This window comes from Chiroxiphia lanceolata, chromosome 11 (genome assembly GCF_009829145.1).
Source record: "Chiroxiphia lanceolata isolate bChiLan1 chromosome 11, bChiLan1.pri, whole genome shotgun sequence".
Taxonomy (NCBI): domain Eukaryota; kingdom Metazoa; phylum Chordata; class Aves; order Passeriformes; family Pipridae; genus Chiroxiphia; species Chiroxiphia lanceolata.
Window position 1 is genome coordinate 19,727,896 of NC_045647.1, and position 14,524 is coordinate 19,742,419.

The following is a 14,524-nucleotide window of genomic DNA, read 5'->3' on the forward strand; positions in this document are numbered from 1 at the left end:
TCAGCCTCAATCCATAAACCAAATCAATCTGCTCGTGGAAACTCGGCACTTAGATATAAAAGTATTAGTCAGTGCAAGGGGAGGAAAACCAAATCCACTACAAAATCTGTTAGAACTTGGCACGCAGCAAGTAGACAATTCACGTGTTAGCAAGGGTAGTAGCAGAGTTAAGAGAAAGCAAGAACCTTCTTCCCGTATACCAAAGGATGAATGTCAACAGAAAAATAATAAAGAGATCAATACAATCCATCAGGAAGACATTTATTTGTCCTTTCCCTCATTGCTGAAAAAAATGTGAAGCACAGTGAACACCCTATGAGTTCATGCACAGCCACTTGTTTGCTGCAGCATTGGGATTGTATCGCTGTTGACGTGGGTTATAACCTTATTATGGCTCCTGAGAATCGTGGTTTTGAGTGCTGCTTGTGGGTAATTCCTTAAAAGCAGCCTAACCATAGTTCCTGGTTGTCAGGAGACTTGTTCAGATGTGTGCTGGAGCTCCTTTTCAAGGTGTGTACTGGACATTTGTGCTGGGAGCCCTGTGTGCTCACTGGGTCCTTCAGAACCCCGGGGGTTTGGTCCAGAGAACAGCTCTGTCCATGTTGGAGGAGCAGTGCTTTGTCTTCAGGGCAGTATGTGGCCAACCTCTGCCAAAGGAATGACCTGGCCTTGAGTTATCCTGTGTGCTCAGAAGGAATGTAGGCAGCCCATCTGAGGGGACAAGCATTGCACTTGACAAAGTGTAGCAGAGTCTTCCAAAGGCTCACAAGAGGGTGGTTCAAGGCATCTGCCCCAAGCTCTCCTGAAGCTGTGTGATTGTACCTGTGGGTATCAGCAGAAATTCTAATGACAGTTTTGTAGGCCAGGCTGGATGCATCAAAGAGCAGCTGTGTATCAGCCACTTGATCTGCCATGTCCATTCTCCAAACACAACACAACAAACAAATCATAGATTCACAGAATGGTTTGGGTTGGAAGGGACCTTAAAGCTCATCCAGTCCCACCCCCTGCCATGGGCAGGAACACCTTCCACTATCCCAGGTTGCTCCAAGCCCCATCCAACCTGGCCTTGGACACTTCCAGGGATGGTGAGCCCACAACCTAAATGACATCTGAGGGTAGAGATTTTGACAGAGATATCTATAGTTACAGAATCATCAGTGTCTCGCCTCTCAAGGTCTGATGGAAAGAGGAGGAAAGTCACTGTGAAAATTGCTGATCTTAGAGACCTAAGAAAGGAATCACAGAGAAAATATTCTTTCCACTCCAACACAAAACAAATGACTAGTGATAAATAGCAGACAATATTTTGGTTTAATAGACATTGTTTTATTTTTCAATCACAAAGTAATGCAGATAACTTCTATAAGATATGTTGGTTAGCTGGGAGATGCAATGTTTCCTCAGGGTTGTTACTGTCTTCACATGAAGCTGCTTGTGAATACAGACAGAAAGAACAGCTGAGTTTGAACCCAGCTGTCTGCAAAATGAGCTGGGTAGTCTTGGGGCCCTTAAAGGTTGCTTATGCATAAGGAAGGTAATGGAGTTTAATTTTAAAGTTTAATACCAAGGTCTTGAAAATGTTCCCAAGAAAGGGCTGATATTTTGAAAAGTATTTCAGAGAACACCAGTAGTGATATTTTCTTATGCCAGAGCTAAAAATACACTTGCTGCAAGCCAATCCTTTTTTTCTTCTACCATCAGCTATTATTCACCATTTAATTTTACCTTTGTGTCTCTATCCTGCATCCTAAATAAAACTGTTGTATGCATAAACACTGCCTTGTTATTAAGAGTTGTGTTCTTATAGCAAAATCAAGATAATAGAAAATCCATTATAAAGGAGTTGGAAAGGAAATGTGTTATATAGGAAGAAAAATGGAATGCTGGCAATGAGCTCGTTCCTGAAACGTTCTACAGCACATCTCAGAAGCACATAATTATTTGGAATAAAATTTTTAATGAAGTTTTCTACTGCTAATTTCCTCTAAGTGTCTGTAGAAATAGTTTCTTGCACTTTGTTGAGAAAATAGAGGGATTTGGGTTTGTCTCTGGCCTCCAGAGTGGATGGATGGAACCAAAGCCTTCCTGAGGATTGCAGCTCTGCATGCACAGGCGAGAGGTTCTGGTGCATTCTTCTAGTCCAGCATGTGAAAGTCTGGATGACCTTTTAAAATCCCTCTGTTTGCAAGAGTTTTGAAAAGAATGTAACTGTTGGAATAACTTTGAATTAGATTTCATGGCGATCTTACTGACTTTCCCGTGTTTTCCAACAGATTGAGAATCTGGACCCCCGTGGAATCCAACTGTCTGCTCTATTTATGAGCGGGGTGGACATGGCTCTTTTTGCCAACGATGCTTGCGGGCAGCCGATTCCATGGGAGCACTGCTGTCCCTGGATGTATTTTGATGGGAAATTATTCCAGACCAAGCTCATCAAAGCAAGCCGGGAGAAAGTTCCGCTCATCGACCTCTGTGATGGTCAGGTGTGTAGTTCAGCACGGTGAGGGAGTGTCCCTTGTCCCCAGAAGGGTTGGATGGGGTGGGTTTATTATCATTTATGTCACATGTCATGTCCCTGCTTTTAAAGGAAAGTACAAAGTGAATGGCTAATGGGTGGGTTTTGCTGTTTAATCCCTTTTCTCTTGATGATTGGGATGGCATTCGGGCAGATTTGGAAGAAGAGGCATCAACTTAAATTTCATTTTTTTCTCTCTGGAAACTGAAACTTGAATGCCATGGTGAATGGCCGAGTTGGAAACTCTCTGCTCATTTGTTCAAGTCCTGCCTTTTTGGGTCAGGCTGTCCCAGAGGACTAAGCTGCACTGGGTTTACAGTGAAAGAAAATTGGTGGTTTCTAACTGATTTTACAGACTGTGAAGTCATTCTTGAGGTCTTTTAGCTTTACACATTTCTTACAATCTTAAGATACACATGTAGGAGTTTTTTGTTGTATCTAAATCATGCAAAATTATTATCTAACTGTAAAATCAAAAAACTGATAAAAATCAACAGTATACTGTATGACCAAAACTTTTTTTTGCTTTTAATTTTTTGGGAGGTATGAAATCATATCCCTTCTTATTTCTGACTCAAGGGAAGCTGATCTTAGCTTGGCTACTGATGGTGGCCGTGGTCCCTCTCAGGCTTGTAACCCTCCAGGCATGTTTCAGCCTGTCTGCACAGACTCTGGTTTGCAGTCCAGGTTTAGGATGATGATTCTGTCTCTATTCTTCTATTGTTTTGCTTTCTTCTTTGAATTTGTTGTGTAAATGTAGTTTTATACAATTGAAATGAGAATTTTAATATCCCTCTGTGACCTTCTCTTTATTCCTAGGCTGAGCAGGCAGCCAAGGTTGAAAAGATGCGTCAGAGCATCCTAGAAGGATTAAATTTCTCCAGGCAGAACCATCCTCTCCCTTTCCCACCTCCACCTGCCATGCCTTTCTATCCAGCTTCTATGTATCCTCGACACTTTGGGCCAGTCCCACCACCTCAGGGCAGGGGGAGAGGCTTTGCTGGTAAGTGATGGGACAGTGGTGCCACACACATTACCTTACCTTGCACATCCCCAGAACTACAAATCCGTTTTCCTGTTCAGTTTCACAGAGAAAATACATAAAAGCAAGTGGTTGGCTTGTGTTGGCAAGTGCCAATGACTGTATTTTGGTGTTACTTTTATTAGCCATAGCCCAGTGATATGGAATGGGCGTATTTCCATCAGGATTTTGGTAACTGTGCCAGATCAAAATATTTTTACTGTTATTGTAGAACTAGAAAAAAGAGGAACGGATGGACACTGGGTGTTATGAAAAGGCTCTGACTTGCACAGTACATTGCTTCAAAATGTTTATAAATTAATGGACACAGTTTAACTGTCAGGGTTGGACAGCCTTTCACCCTCCCCACCCCTCTGTGTTTTGCTACAGTCATTTAACCATTGGCACCCTCGAGTGTAAGTACTGACTCAACCATTCCAGGCTGTTCCTAGAATTGCTCCCTTCCTCAAAACCTCTCTGTCCCAAGGCCCATAGGTATATGGATATGGACACGGGCATTCCTGGTGTGCCACGACTGTAGCCAGCAGAGCTCACTGCCAAAAAATTGTCCCAAGCCTTTACAACGCCATAGAAATTGGGATCCCATTCCAAGCCCAGGGTCAAGGCATGCTCTTTGGACAAGGGACACCGTGCTGGCTGAGGCAGCAGGACACCTTTGGCCAGGGCTCCCTCGGTGTGGTGGTACAGCATCACCCACAGGAGCCCAGTCCGCAGGAGCGCGGCCCTCCTGGCTGGCTCCAGAAGGGTGGAAGGAGGCAGCAGCCTCTCTGCTGGGGCCTTCCCAGGTGCCTGGCCCCCTCACAGCTTTTCCCCTGTCTTTCTTTACCCTGGGTCTAACAGGAGTCTATGGCTTCGGAGGCCCTTATGGGGAAACAGTAGCCACAGGCGCTTACCGGGCCTTCCGGGTGGCGGCAGCGGCAGGACACTCCGGAGCCTTCTCTGGCAATGACAGCAACAGGACTAGCAAGTTTCAGGGCGGTAATTATACCCAAACCCCTTTTCTTAGAGCTTCTGGCAACGGCTTCCTCCACTGTACGGTTTGGTCTGAGGCTTTCTTCCTGACTCCCTGTCTCCCTAACTGTCTCAGCTTCCCTCTCTAGAGCCTGCCCGGGCTGCTGTCCGCTCTGCTCCCCGTCCCTGCCGCCAGCCTCCTCATGCCTAGAAACCCTCCTCCGAGTCAGAAGAGCCCAAAAACCCAACGGGGCGGGCTGGCTCCTGTCCCCAAAAGGCGAGGGGGGATCTGTAACCTGCTGGACTCTGCCTCACTCTATTAACAGGCATTTTCCAAAATCTGGGGCAGTTGAGCTTTTTGCAAAAACCCAATGTAGACATGACTGACTTCACTGTTACTGCTGACCCCTTCCTTGCTGGCATCAGTGCTCGCGTGGACACAGGAGTGGGATTTAGTTCCCTTCCTGTGTGCCTGTTGCTTACCTCCTGTATGAGGTGGGATGATGGAAACCTGTTGATTCCAATGCCCTGGTCAGGGTAATTTTTTCATATTTATTCAGCTGTTCTTTCTGTCCTCTGAGCTTTTATCCTAAGAGCAAACATACCTCTAGTGCTTCATGTGTGAATAACTCTGCCCCTGCAAACCATCTACATTTGGAACTGAAGGACTTGGACAGGGAAGTAGGAACCTTCTGGATGTAATCAGTGTTGTAGTTCCCAGCCTATTAACGTTTGGAGACTAATTGTGCTGCATAAATGCTGTGGTTTGTAACTCTTTTGGTGCTGATGGTCTTACCAGTAACATCTGGCTCAGTCCCACTTACCCAGATTTCTTAAAATACATGTTATGCCCTAGAGCTGAATTTTAAGGGCAAAACGCCGGTGTTAAGAGATAAGCAACTTGAACAGAAGCTACAGCTGCATTTTAGACAATTGCAAATTTTAGCTGCTTTCTTGGAAGGGGAAGGATAAACCCACCTTCTACACCCAGATCAATTTAAATGCTACATTTTCATAACAACTTAGTGTTAGTACAGCTAATCCTGCCTATTAAGTTCTTTACTGCAAATATAATCTGTGTGGTTTATGCTGATACTTGGCGTTGGCTAAAAAGTGCCTTGAACCTGCAAGAATTACTTCTTCATTAGGAGTGCAGGAAAAAAACCAATCTTCAGCCAGCTTGTAAAGTTCCCCTTGTTTCTTGAGGCTTTTCTCAAGTATATTTTAATCCCTGAAACTGAAGCACTCGTGTCAGTTAATTTTTCTTTTCAGAATTCATGTCTATTTTTTAAAAAAAGGGGGGGAGGGAACAGACTCTTGGAGCTCTAACACTTCTGGAATACCACAAAATGAGCAATAGTCTCCCAGTATCCATAGAGGAAATGGGATATGTGGTGAAATCTGGGCAAACCATCTTTCCATTCATTTGGAACTTTACTGTGGTGATTGTGAAGATCAAGGTTTGGTTTTCCTTTTATGTGCAGGAGTCCAACCTATTCCTTCTCAGGGAGGGAAACTTGAAATTGCCGGCACTGTAGTCGGCCACTGGGCTGGAAGCAGACGTGGACGAGGGGGGAGAGGGCCATTTCCTCTGCAGGTGGTGTCCGTGGGAGGACCAGCCAGAGGGTAAGTGCCAGCCTGGCAACGTGCTTCTCATGTGGGATTTAATGACTGGGGAAACAAGGAAAACAGGGAAAAGTAGAGACTGCATATGACACATTTTAGGACACCTAAGGTCAATTATACCTGCTGAATATTCAAGAAAAGCATTGACATTCCTTTTAAAATCTTTTAATTCAGTTATTCAGGTAGGTATAAGCATCTGTGTGCAAATAAAATTCATACTCAGTCTGAGATAGAGATATATACACACACAGAGGTTTGTTTTGCATGAGGAAATGAGTTAGGGGCTTTCTCTTCCCTGAAATCAACAAACACAGTACATTCAATTCCTTTCTGCTTCACGGCAGGACATTTTTTAAGAAGCATGATAAGATTTTTAACAACTACATTATGTAATTCTACTGTGAAGCAGAAAACACCTGAAAGACACTTCTAGGTTTAATAGTTCTCTGTTACAGTTGTGGTGGGAGTTGTGCTTAAAAGAATATTAATTTCTTCCGCTCTACCACTTCATTGAACTGCAGCTGAAGTTACAGGGGCACAACATGTCTGCGAGACAAGTACTTTATTACAAAAGTATCTAGTCCATTACTTTTAAGATTATATTTTTTCCATAGGTTTGCTGGTTCTGTGCCTCACAGAACTTACCTTTAATTAAGGTTCTGTCTATTACAGGAGACAATCCCAAAGTAATGTGAGTTATATATTATGTCTGTCTGTATTCTGAATGGAGTAAAGTGGGTGTATTTGTGCCACCTTGAGCTAGGGAACTGCAGTCTGAAGGACTAAGTCTGCACTGCATGAATTCCTCTCTCTGTTAATGTACTCGAATGTGTACTATAAAGCTTCATGCTGGAGTCAGCCAGAGCTGTTGGAATGCTTGTCTTTTTGGGCTGAGTGAGGAGATGGGTTGATCTGAAGCCCTGGGAGAATGGAGCTGCTGTGGGGACAGGGAGAGGCAGGAGCAGCAGAAACAAAGATGAACAGGTTCAGCAGCAGCACACAGCGTTGGTGTGAGAGCAGGGCTGACCTTCGAGGACACTTAATTCTCTAGAATGAGATTTGGTTGCCAAAACAGAGGCATTGAGTGTTGTTTTAGTTGTTTCAGACAACCATCAGGTACCTGTGTGGGCTTCAGGGGGCTCCTGTGCTGCTCCAGAGCAGCAGCTGGAGACAGTGGGAATGAGCGAAGGTGCTTCTCAGTGAGAGAAGCAACTGTGTGGGAGAGGCCCCACTGGTGTCCTGCCCAAAGCCTCTGTCTTCCAGAGCTCCCCGAGGAGCGTCGGGGCACCCTCAGGCTCAGAGCTGCCTTACATTGACACACACGTGCAGGATAGAAGTTCCTCCATCTCCTGAAGAGGGAAATACCTGAATTCATACAGAACATCTGTAGCCAGGAATCGAGAGCCCTCCTTATCTGGGAAACAGGTCACTGAGAGGGTGTCACTGCTCCAGTCAGTACCTTTGTGACAGGGGAATATATTCTCCAATAGTAGCTTTTGAGTTGAGATAAAACATCTGATGTTTCTTTTTGTTGGAGGTCCTGTCTTTAGGCAGTAAGGTTTTGGGTGCACGTCGTCACCTCAAAAAGACAGGAAAACTGTCAATGCTAGATCTTCCTGTCTCCATCAAATCAGCACCAATGAGAAATTCTCCACATGTAGAGTTACTAGAACTAGTCAGAAAGGGAAAATGACTGCAGGCAGCTTACCTGTTTGTTGGGTCAGTTGATGCTGAAATACAGCCAGTAGGAAAACATGCTTGTGTTAAGGGTTCTGCCTAAAGACAGAATCATAGAACCATGGAATGTCCTGAGTTGGAAGGAAGCCACAAGGATCATCCAGTCCGACCCCTGGCCCTGCACAGGACACCCCAGCAATACCACCATGTGCCTGAGGGTGTAGTCTTGAAGCTCTGGCAACCTTGGGGCCGTGCCCACTGCCCTGGGGAGCCTGTTCAGTGCCAACCACCCTCTGCGGGAAGAACCTTTCCCTGATATCCAACCTAGGGATTGAGTCAGGCTTGTTCACCCCATTGTCTCACATCTCTGCAACACTGGGCTCAGATGTTCTTATTGTATGAAATTACACCAGCTGTTTTGTATTGGCTTTGACCCAGCAATATATTCTCTGTGATTTCCTGAGGGGGAAAAGTCTTGCTCAGCTCCTTAAAGGACACGCTTTGGCCTTGTAAAAAGAGAGCCAGTGGGCAGGGTGAGGAAGGAAAGCAGTGAGGGTGACTCACATACAAACCAGAGCTTTTCCCTCTTCATTGTCTGCTGTTGCTTTTAAACCCCAGAATTTAGTTTCTTAGTGCCCAGTGTGGGCATTCACATCGTGTGTGAAGAGACTAGGGGGGCACAGGCCAGTGTCACAGGGGGACCTGCTGGAATCGGGCAGCAGATCCAGAGGAAGCACAGAGCAGTGCCATACTTCTAGAGCAATCCAATATTTCTAGTCGAGAAAACAAAAGGCATTTTTAGGGCAGTGGTATCCTTGACGTAATGACAGGGAAGTTGAGTTTCTGCAATTGATGGGACTAAAACAGTTTTAGCAGAATCATGAAACCATTAAGGCTGGAAAAGACCTCTAAGATTGTCACATCCAGCCACCACCCCAACACCACCACCTTGTTCACCACTGAGCCATTGTCCCCAAGTGCCACAGCCACACGTTTTTTGAACACTTCTCGTGGTGACTCCAGCACTGCTCTGGGCAGCCTGTGCCAGGGCTTCACAACCCTTTTCATCAAGAAATTCTTCCTGATATGTAATCTAAACCTCCCCTGGCACAACTTGAGACCAAGGTGAGAAAGTTTGGTTTGATCTGATCTAATCTGTACTGAATCACACCAAAAATCACCACCCAATGCGTCCAAGTTGAGAGCCTCTATTGGAAAGCATACCAACTTATCAATTGCCACATTCCACATATGGATGAAACTCCTTTATTCCCTCAGTGTCTTAGATAATTTTGTATTCTCTCATCAAAACCAAAGGAGTTTTGTATTTGCCTCACTTTCTTTTATCAGATCCTGTCTGCTCACGCGTTCATATGGGGGAAGTGTTATTAAATGGGGAAAATGGCCTTGTAAGTGGTTCAAATTGCTATTTTTGTAAGGTGAAAGTATTTTGAGCTCTGGTTTTAAAGTGCTGTGAGGATAATTTGACACTTGGATAATGTTTCTGTGGAGCTTGAAAGTATCATTCATTGTTTTTCTAGAAGGGAAATATAGAAACAAACATTTTATCACTCCAAACCCAAAAGGTTTGTTGGGTTTGATACACTTGGGAACAGTAGAACCCTGTGATTCAGAATTAGTCATCTTGCTTCTCTAAAGACATCTCTTTAAGGAACTGAAGACAGTAAAGCTAGGGAAAAAAATATTCCAGCAAAATGAGATGTAAAGCAGTTGTAAGCAAAGCTGATGTGTGTTTGTTTTCCCCTCTCTCCCCCACCCCTGCAGGCGTCCCAGAGGAGTTATCTCCACTCCGGTGATAAGAACTTTCGGAAGAGGCGGAAGGTACTATGGGCGAGGTTATAAAAGCCAGGGAGCAATTCAGGTAATGAAGCCAAGTGCCTGACTTGGCTCTGTGGGACAGGCTGGGCTGGGCTGGGCTCCAGACCAGCTCAAAGTGGCTGTGAGCTGTACCAGGACAGGCTGGTGTCACATCTCTCTTAAAGCAAACTTTACTTCTAAAGACACACATGGAAGAATGTATTTTGACATGAATCCTGTGCCTACACTGCTCGAACCAGTCGTGGGAGTAGAAGAAAATTTAGGAAAAGTGGGAGAAATACAAAGCTGAAACAAATTAGCAGTTCTGTTCCCGCCCCCACTCTTCCCCAGTTCCTTTTCTGGGACCTTGGTCCAACCTCATGAAGGAAAGTTTGTAGCAGTGAAGGATCTTTGCTGCTGGAGGGCTCCAGATGAAAGAGCTGGCTCTAAACTTCTTGGGAATAGCGGAGCAGCCTGTGCCCCGTGAGCACACAGGTTCCTTTCTGGTGACAACCTGAGAGGTGTCCATTTGCCTTTTCCATGGATCCTTCAAGTACAGCTGACCAAGCTGCTGATCTCTGTGAAATACCTGTTGCTTCAGAGTTCTGTTTTCCTCCGTTTTCCATGGTTCTGGCTGCTCTGCAGTTTGGACTGTTAACGGAGGAATGAGTAGGAAATAGTTGGAAGAACTTCCACAATAAATATGTCATGTGGACATGCCATTTGTCAGGAACACCTGAGAGTAGGGGGGTGTTTGCAGGTGTCAGACAGTAAAAGAGGGAATGTTCTCCAGTAGATAATGAAGCAACTCAACTTCCAGTAAAACTTACTGATTTTTAGGTGTAAAAATTCAGATACTTCACTTCCTAGTTAAATTTCTGTGTACACAGATTCTATATATTTATAAATGTACCTATGGATCTGAAACTTTACATTTTTAAATAGAAGAGAAACCAGTTTGTTAGTGATAAAGTATCTAATTTCTGAGTATCTTAACCTTTGAAATAAAGGAAACCCTGAAAACATCCTCCCAAATATTCCAGGCTTACTACAGATGTACATATGGAAGTGTAGCTCAGGTAGAACATGCAGGTGTGTTGGCAAGTGCCATCAAGGTTGGATATTCGCATTTTTATCAACAGTGTGTAATTTGGATGGTAAATACTTGTGATCACAAGGACCTGTGTGTAAAATTGTGCCTGGACAAGAAAGATAAATGACATTTTCTGTGGACTGGTCCTGAACTCACTGCGCTTTGTGGTTATCAAGTCCCTCTAGTACATTCTTTGTACAGGAAGAGGAAAAAGGTGATTTAAAATGCACGTGGCAGGGAGAACTTAGGAAACTTCATGTGTAGTGAGTAGACTGTGGTGCCCAGTTCAGGCTGAGTGGTGCTGGTTTACCCTGAGCTCATACCCTGGGATGAGGAGGGGTGTCTGTGCAGGGCCAGGCTCACCCCGAGTCACCCCCTCCCCGAGGGCTGGGAACCTGACCAAAATGAGCTGCTTGTATTTACTAAACACATCAGACTGGCCATTTTTGTCCCAGGAGGAGACCTTTCACTCTTGGTCTGTAAAGAAGCAAAAGCATGTCTTGGAAGCTGAACATAGTGACCCCTATAAAGAGGCCCATGGACACGGGTGATCAGTCTCCCTTGTCCTCAGGGGCCAGTCCCGTACCTGTGCAGTGGGACAGAGTTGTTGGTGATTATCTGGGTAATGAGAATGCTGGAGAGCAGCAGTGCTGGCTCACCTGCAAAATCCTTCTGTAGAATCCTTCAGCAGCTCAGTACAGCACTAGCATGCTGTTCTGGCAGGTAAAAATGGAGGAGTTTGCTGCTGTTTGAGGTGTATCAGGTTTCCCTGTTTTAAGCCATTTCTTAGCACTTGACTTGGTGAACAGTGGGACAGACCAGTGCGCTGCTCCCCAGCAGCCCAGCCTGCTCATTTTGGTTTGTTTAAAGCCTATTATGTTTCTGGAATGCTAAGATTAATTATAGATACTTTAAAACTAATTGTATGCTGCATCAATCTGGGTTTTATGGCTCTACTCAGTCTTGTAAGATTTTACTATATGCTTTTTGTATGAAACCCCTCTCCTAACGTTGGAAGCATATAGCCTGGTGCAGAGAATACTGCATGGTGCCTCTGAAAACAGTGGGGTTTGAATTTGAGCAACATGTAACCCTGCCTTTAAATCACAGCACACATGAACCAAGAAGCAGAGTTCAGCTGTACCTTGATTCTCAGTTTTGGTGTTTGCAGACATTTATGTACCTCTGATGTTGTGAAATAAGTGAAGCATCGAGGTTGAAACTGAGGCGTTTGCCCCAGGAGCATCAGGAGGCTCTGGGGAACGCTGAAAATCCTCTCCCCAGTGTATTTTTTTTGGCCACTTCTTTCAGCAAATGCCTACTTTTTCATGTTCACTCACAATCCTGCGCCCTGCATGCTGCCTGTTGTGGCATCCTTGTATCAGACTGTACAGTTATAGATTTATATACATTTATAGCACTGGTTCTTCAGTAATTCTCTTTTTTTTTTAACAACTAGGGCAAACCTCCTTACGCTGCTTCAGCAGAAGAAGTAGCCAAAGAACTTAAGTCAAAATCCGAGGAATCTAAATCCTCACTTGTGTCTTCAGATGGATCCCTGGCTGAAAATGGAGTTGTGACTGAGGAAAAACCAGCTTCCCAGATGAATGGGAATACAGGAGACATCAGGGCTTCCAATCAGTCTGAAAGTGCCTTGAGTAATGACTCTAAAATGTGCAATACGAATCCTCACTTAAATGCACTAAATGCAGACAGTGTTTGCCATAAAGATGATGCTCTTGAGGCCACTGTCTTAAAAAAAGAAGAGTAAACTTATTTTTTATAGAGGGTGAAGGATGTTGGGAAGGGTCAGGATTAGGAATATCTGGAAAGAAAGAGAGCCTACAGTTACGTACATTTTTTCCTTTCCGTAAGAGAAAAATGAGGACTTTGGAAATTCGGATCCCTCTTTGATGTCAGAGATTTAAACAACACATTTTTTTAGTTTTAACCAGTTGTAGTCAAAATGCTACAATAAAACAAAAAAAAAAAAAAGAGAATGAAGAGCATTTGACTCCCGCACTTAAAATGAAGTATACATAAAGTTTAAACTGGTTATGACAAAAGCTTGTAGTTTTGTTTTTTGAAATATAAAGAAAACAAATTTTGGCAGTCTTTAAGTATATATAGCTTAAAACTATAATTTTTAGTACTTGGCACCATATGTATGCCATTATATTTGATTTTGCATTACTGTGTCACAATAAAGCTTTCTTTAAGGCTTTGATTTCATGATTATGGGGGGAAAAAGGCACAACCACAGTTTTTTCTTTCTGAAATCTCATCACCGTTGCCGTGGTTCTTTTGTGTTTAAAAATGTGCAAACTCTCGAAACTACCAATTCTCAGTAACACTTGCAGTTCTGCTGAGTTCAATAGACATCATACATACGTTACGAGCGAGTTAAACGGAGATAAACTTGAAATCATAGAAGATGCAAACGACCTTTCAAAACAAACACAATGTGTTGGGAAACTTTTTGTGACTAATACCATGCATCCGTGATCAATGAACTATGTGGTTTTGAATCAGACGTAGACCATTAGTACTACTATTTGAGCTAAACTTCTGCATGGTTCATGATTTTTAAAGTGTGTAGTTAATATTATGCATGTTATTGTCCTCTTTCTTCCATTCTTACAAGTACTGTGCCCATTTGCAAAACAAAAAAAGCTAATAATCAGTAATAGTCCTATAAAAGATGTTAACTATGTTTAGTCATTGACTGATCTTGCTCTAACCTTAAAATTTTGTGATTATTGACCTCTGTTGCATTTATTCTAAAACTTTAAAAAAAAAATTATCTAGCCGTTTTGAATATCAACGTTACCCTGGTGTACTCATTGCTGTATGCATTATTGTTCTCTGTTGCTGTTTTATGCCTTCATATTAGCAAATATGAAATTCTGTGAAAAACAAAAAAAAAAAACGCTTTGATCTTCAAAAAAAAAAAGTACCCCCCTTCTGTAGCAGGAAACAAATGGCTTGTTCTTGAGAACTTTCCCATCAAGAATTTAGTATAAGCAAATATACCTGTATCATTTTGATGTTTTTGTTAGTGTTTCCAAACTTAATGTACTTCAAAATCAGAATCATTTCTTTATATTCGTTTTCATATAATTCTCCTGATGCTCTTCATCACACATTAGTGATCAGAAATGAGGTGTAATTCCCCATTCCCTGCCCGCCAGAGCTAAGTAGGTATCTTAATGTAAGTTGAAGGGAGTTCTGCCCCAACTCATGGATTGTGCAAGAATGAACTACTGTTGGGTTTGGCTGGTTGTAGATGGATTGTGGTGTGGTGTCTTTGAAGGCTATTGAATGCAACTTACAGTGCTTAATAAAAATCTTTATTCTTTTAGTATAAAATACTGTATGCCTTTTTTGTCAAGTATTTTTTTAATTAACATGTAAATAAAAGTTTTTCCTATGCCCAAGTCAAGTGGTTGAGTTGGCAGGCTCCGTGGTGCCCTCCCAGAAGGCAGAGGAGGGAAGACACCAAGGTGTGTTCAAGACCAGGTTGGACGGGGCTTGGAACAACCTGGTCTTGTGGAAGGTGTCCCTGCCCGTGGCAGGGGGTGGGACTGGATGATCTTTAACCCTTCCAACCCAAACCATTCTGTGATTCCCCTGCTGCTGGGGGACACCGCACTGGTCGAGGTCGAGCTCTGGCCTTGCTGGTGCGTGCAGCTCCTTCAGGCATCCCCTTTAAATGTCAGATGGTTGATGAGTTGCAAATAAGACAGAAATAATGGAGGCAGTTGTTTAAAGAGAAAAATCAGCCCCAGGTGCTTTCAGA

The 14,524-nt window shown here is 43.5% G+C and overlaps 1 protein-coding gene across 5 annotated transcripts in view; it reads left to right on the forward strand.

The window, feature by feature from the left end:
- The window catches only part of FAM120A (family with sequence similarity 120A), a 52,174-nt gene extending 38,080 nt beyond the window's left edge, over window positions 1-14,094 (forward strand). For 2 of the 5 annotated variants that reach the window (XM_032698729.1, XM_032698728.1), the window contains exons 13-18: window positions 2,277-2,486; window positions 3,338-3,521; window positions 4,392-4,538; window positions 5,996-6,137; window positions 9,600-9,696; window positions 12,185-14,094. In XM_032698729.1, coding sequence (XP_032554620.1) covers window positions 2,277-2,486; window positions 3,338-3,521; window positions 4,392-4,538; window positions 5,996-6,137; window positions 9,600-9,696; window positions 12,185-12,496 — 1,092 coding nt within the window. In that variant the 3' untranslated portion in view covers window positions 12,497-14,094. The remainder of the gene's footprint in view (window positions 1-2,276; window positions 2,487-3,337; window positions 3,522-4,391; window positions 4,539-5,995; window positions 6,138-9,599; window positions 9,697-12,184) is intronic. The other 3 variants (XM_032698731.1, XM_032698730.1, XM_032698733.1) reach the window with 2 other exon arrangements.
- Window positions 14,095-14,524: the final 430 nt, after the last annotated feature.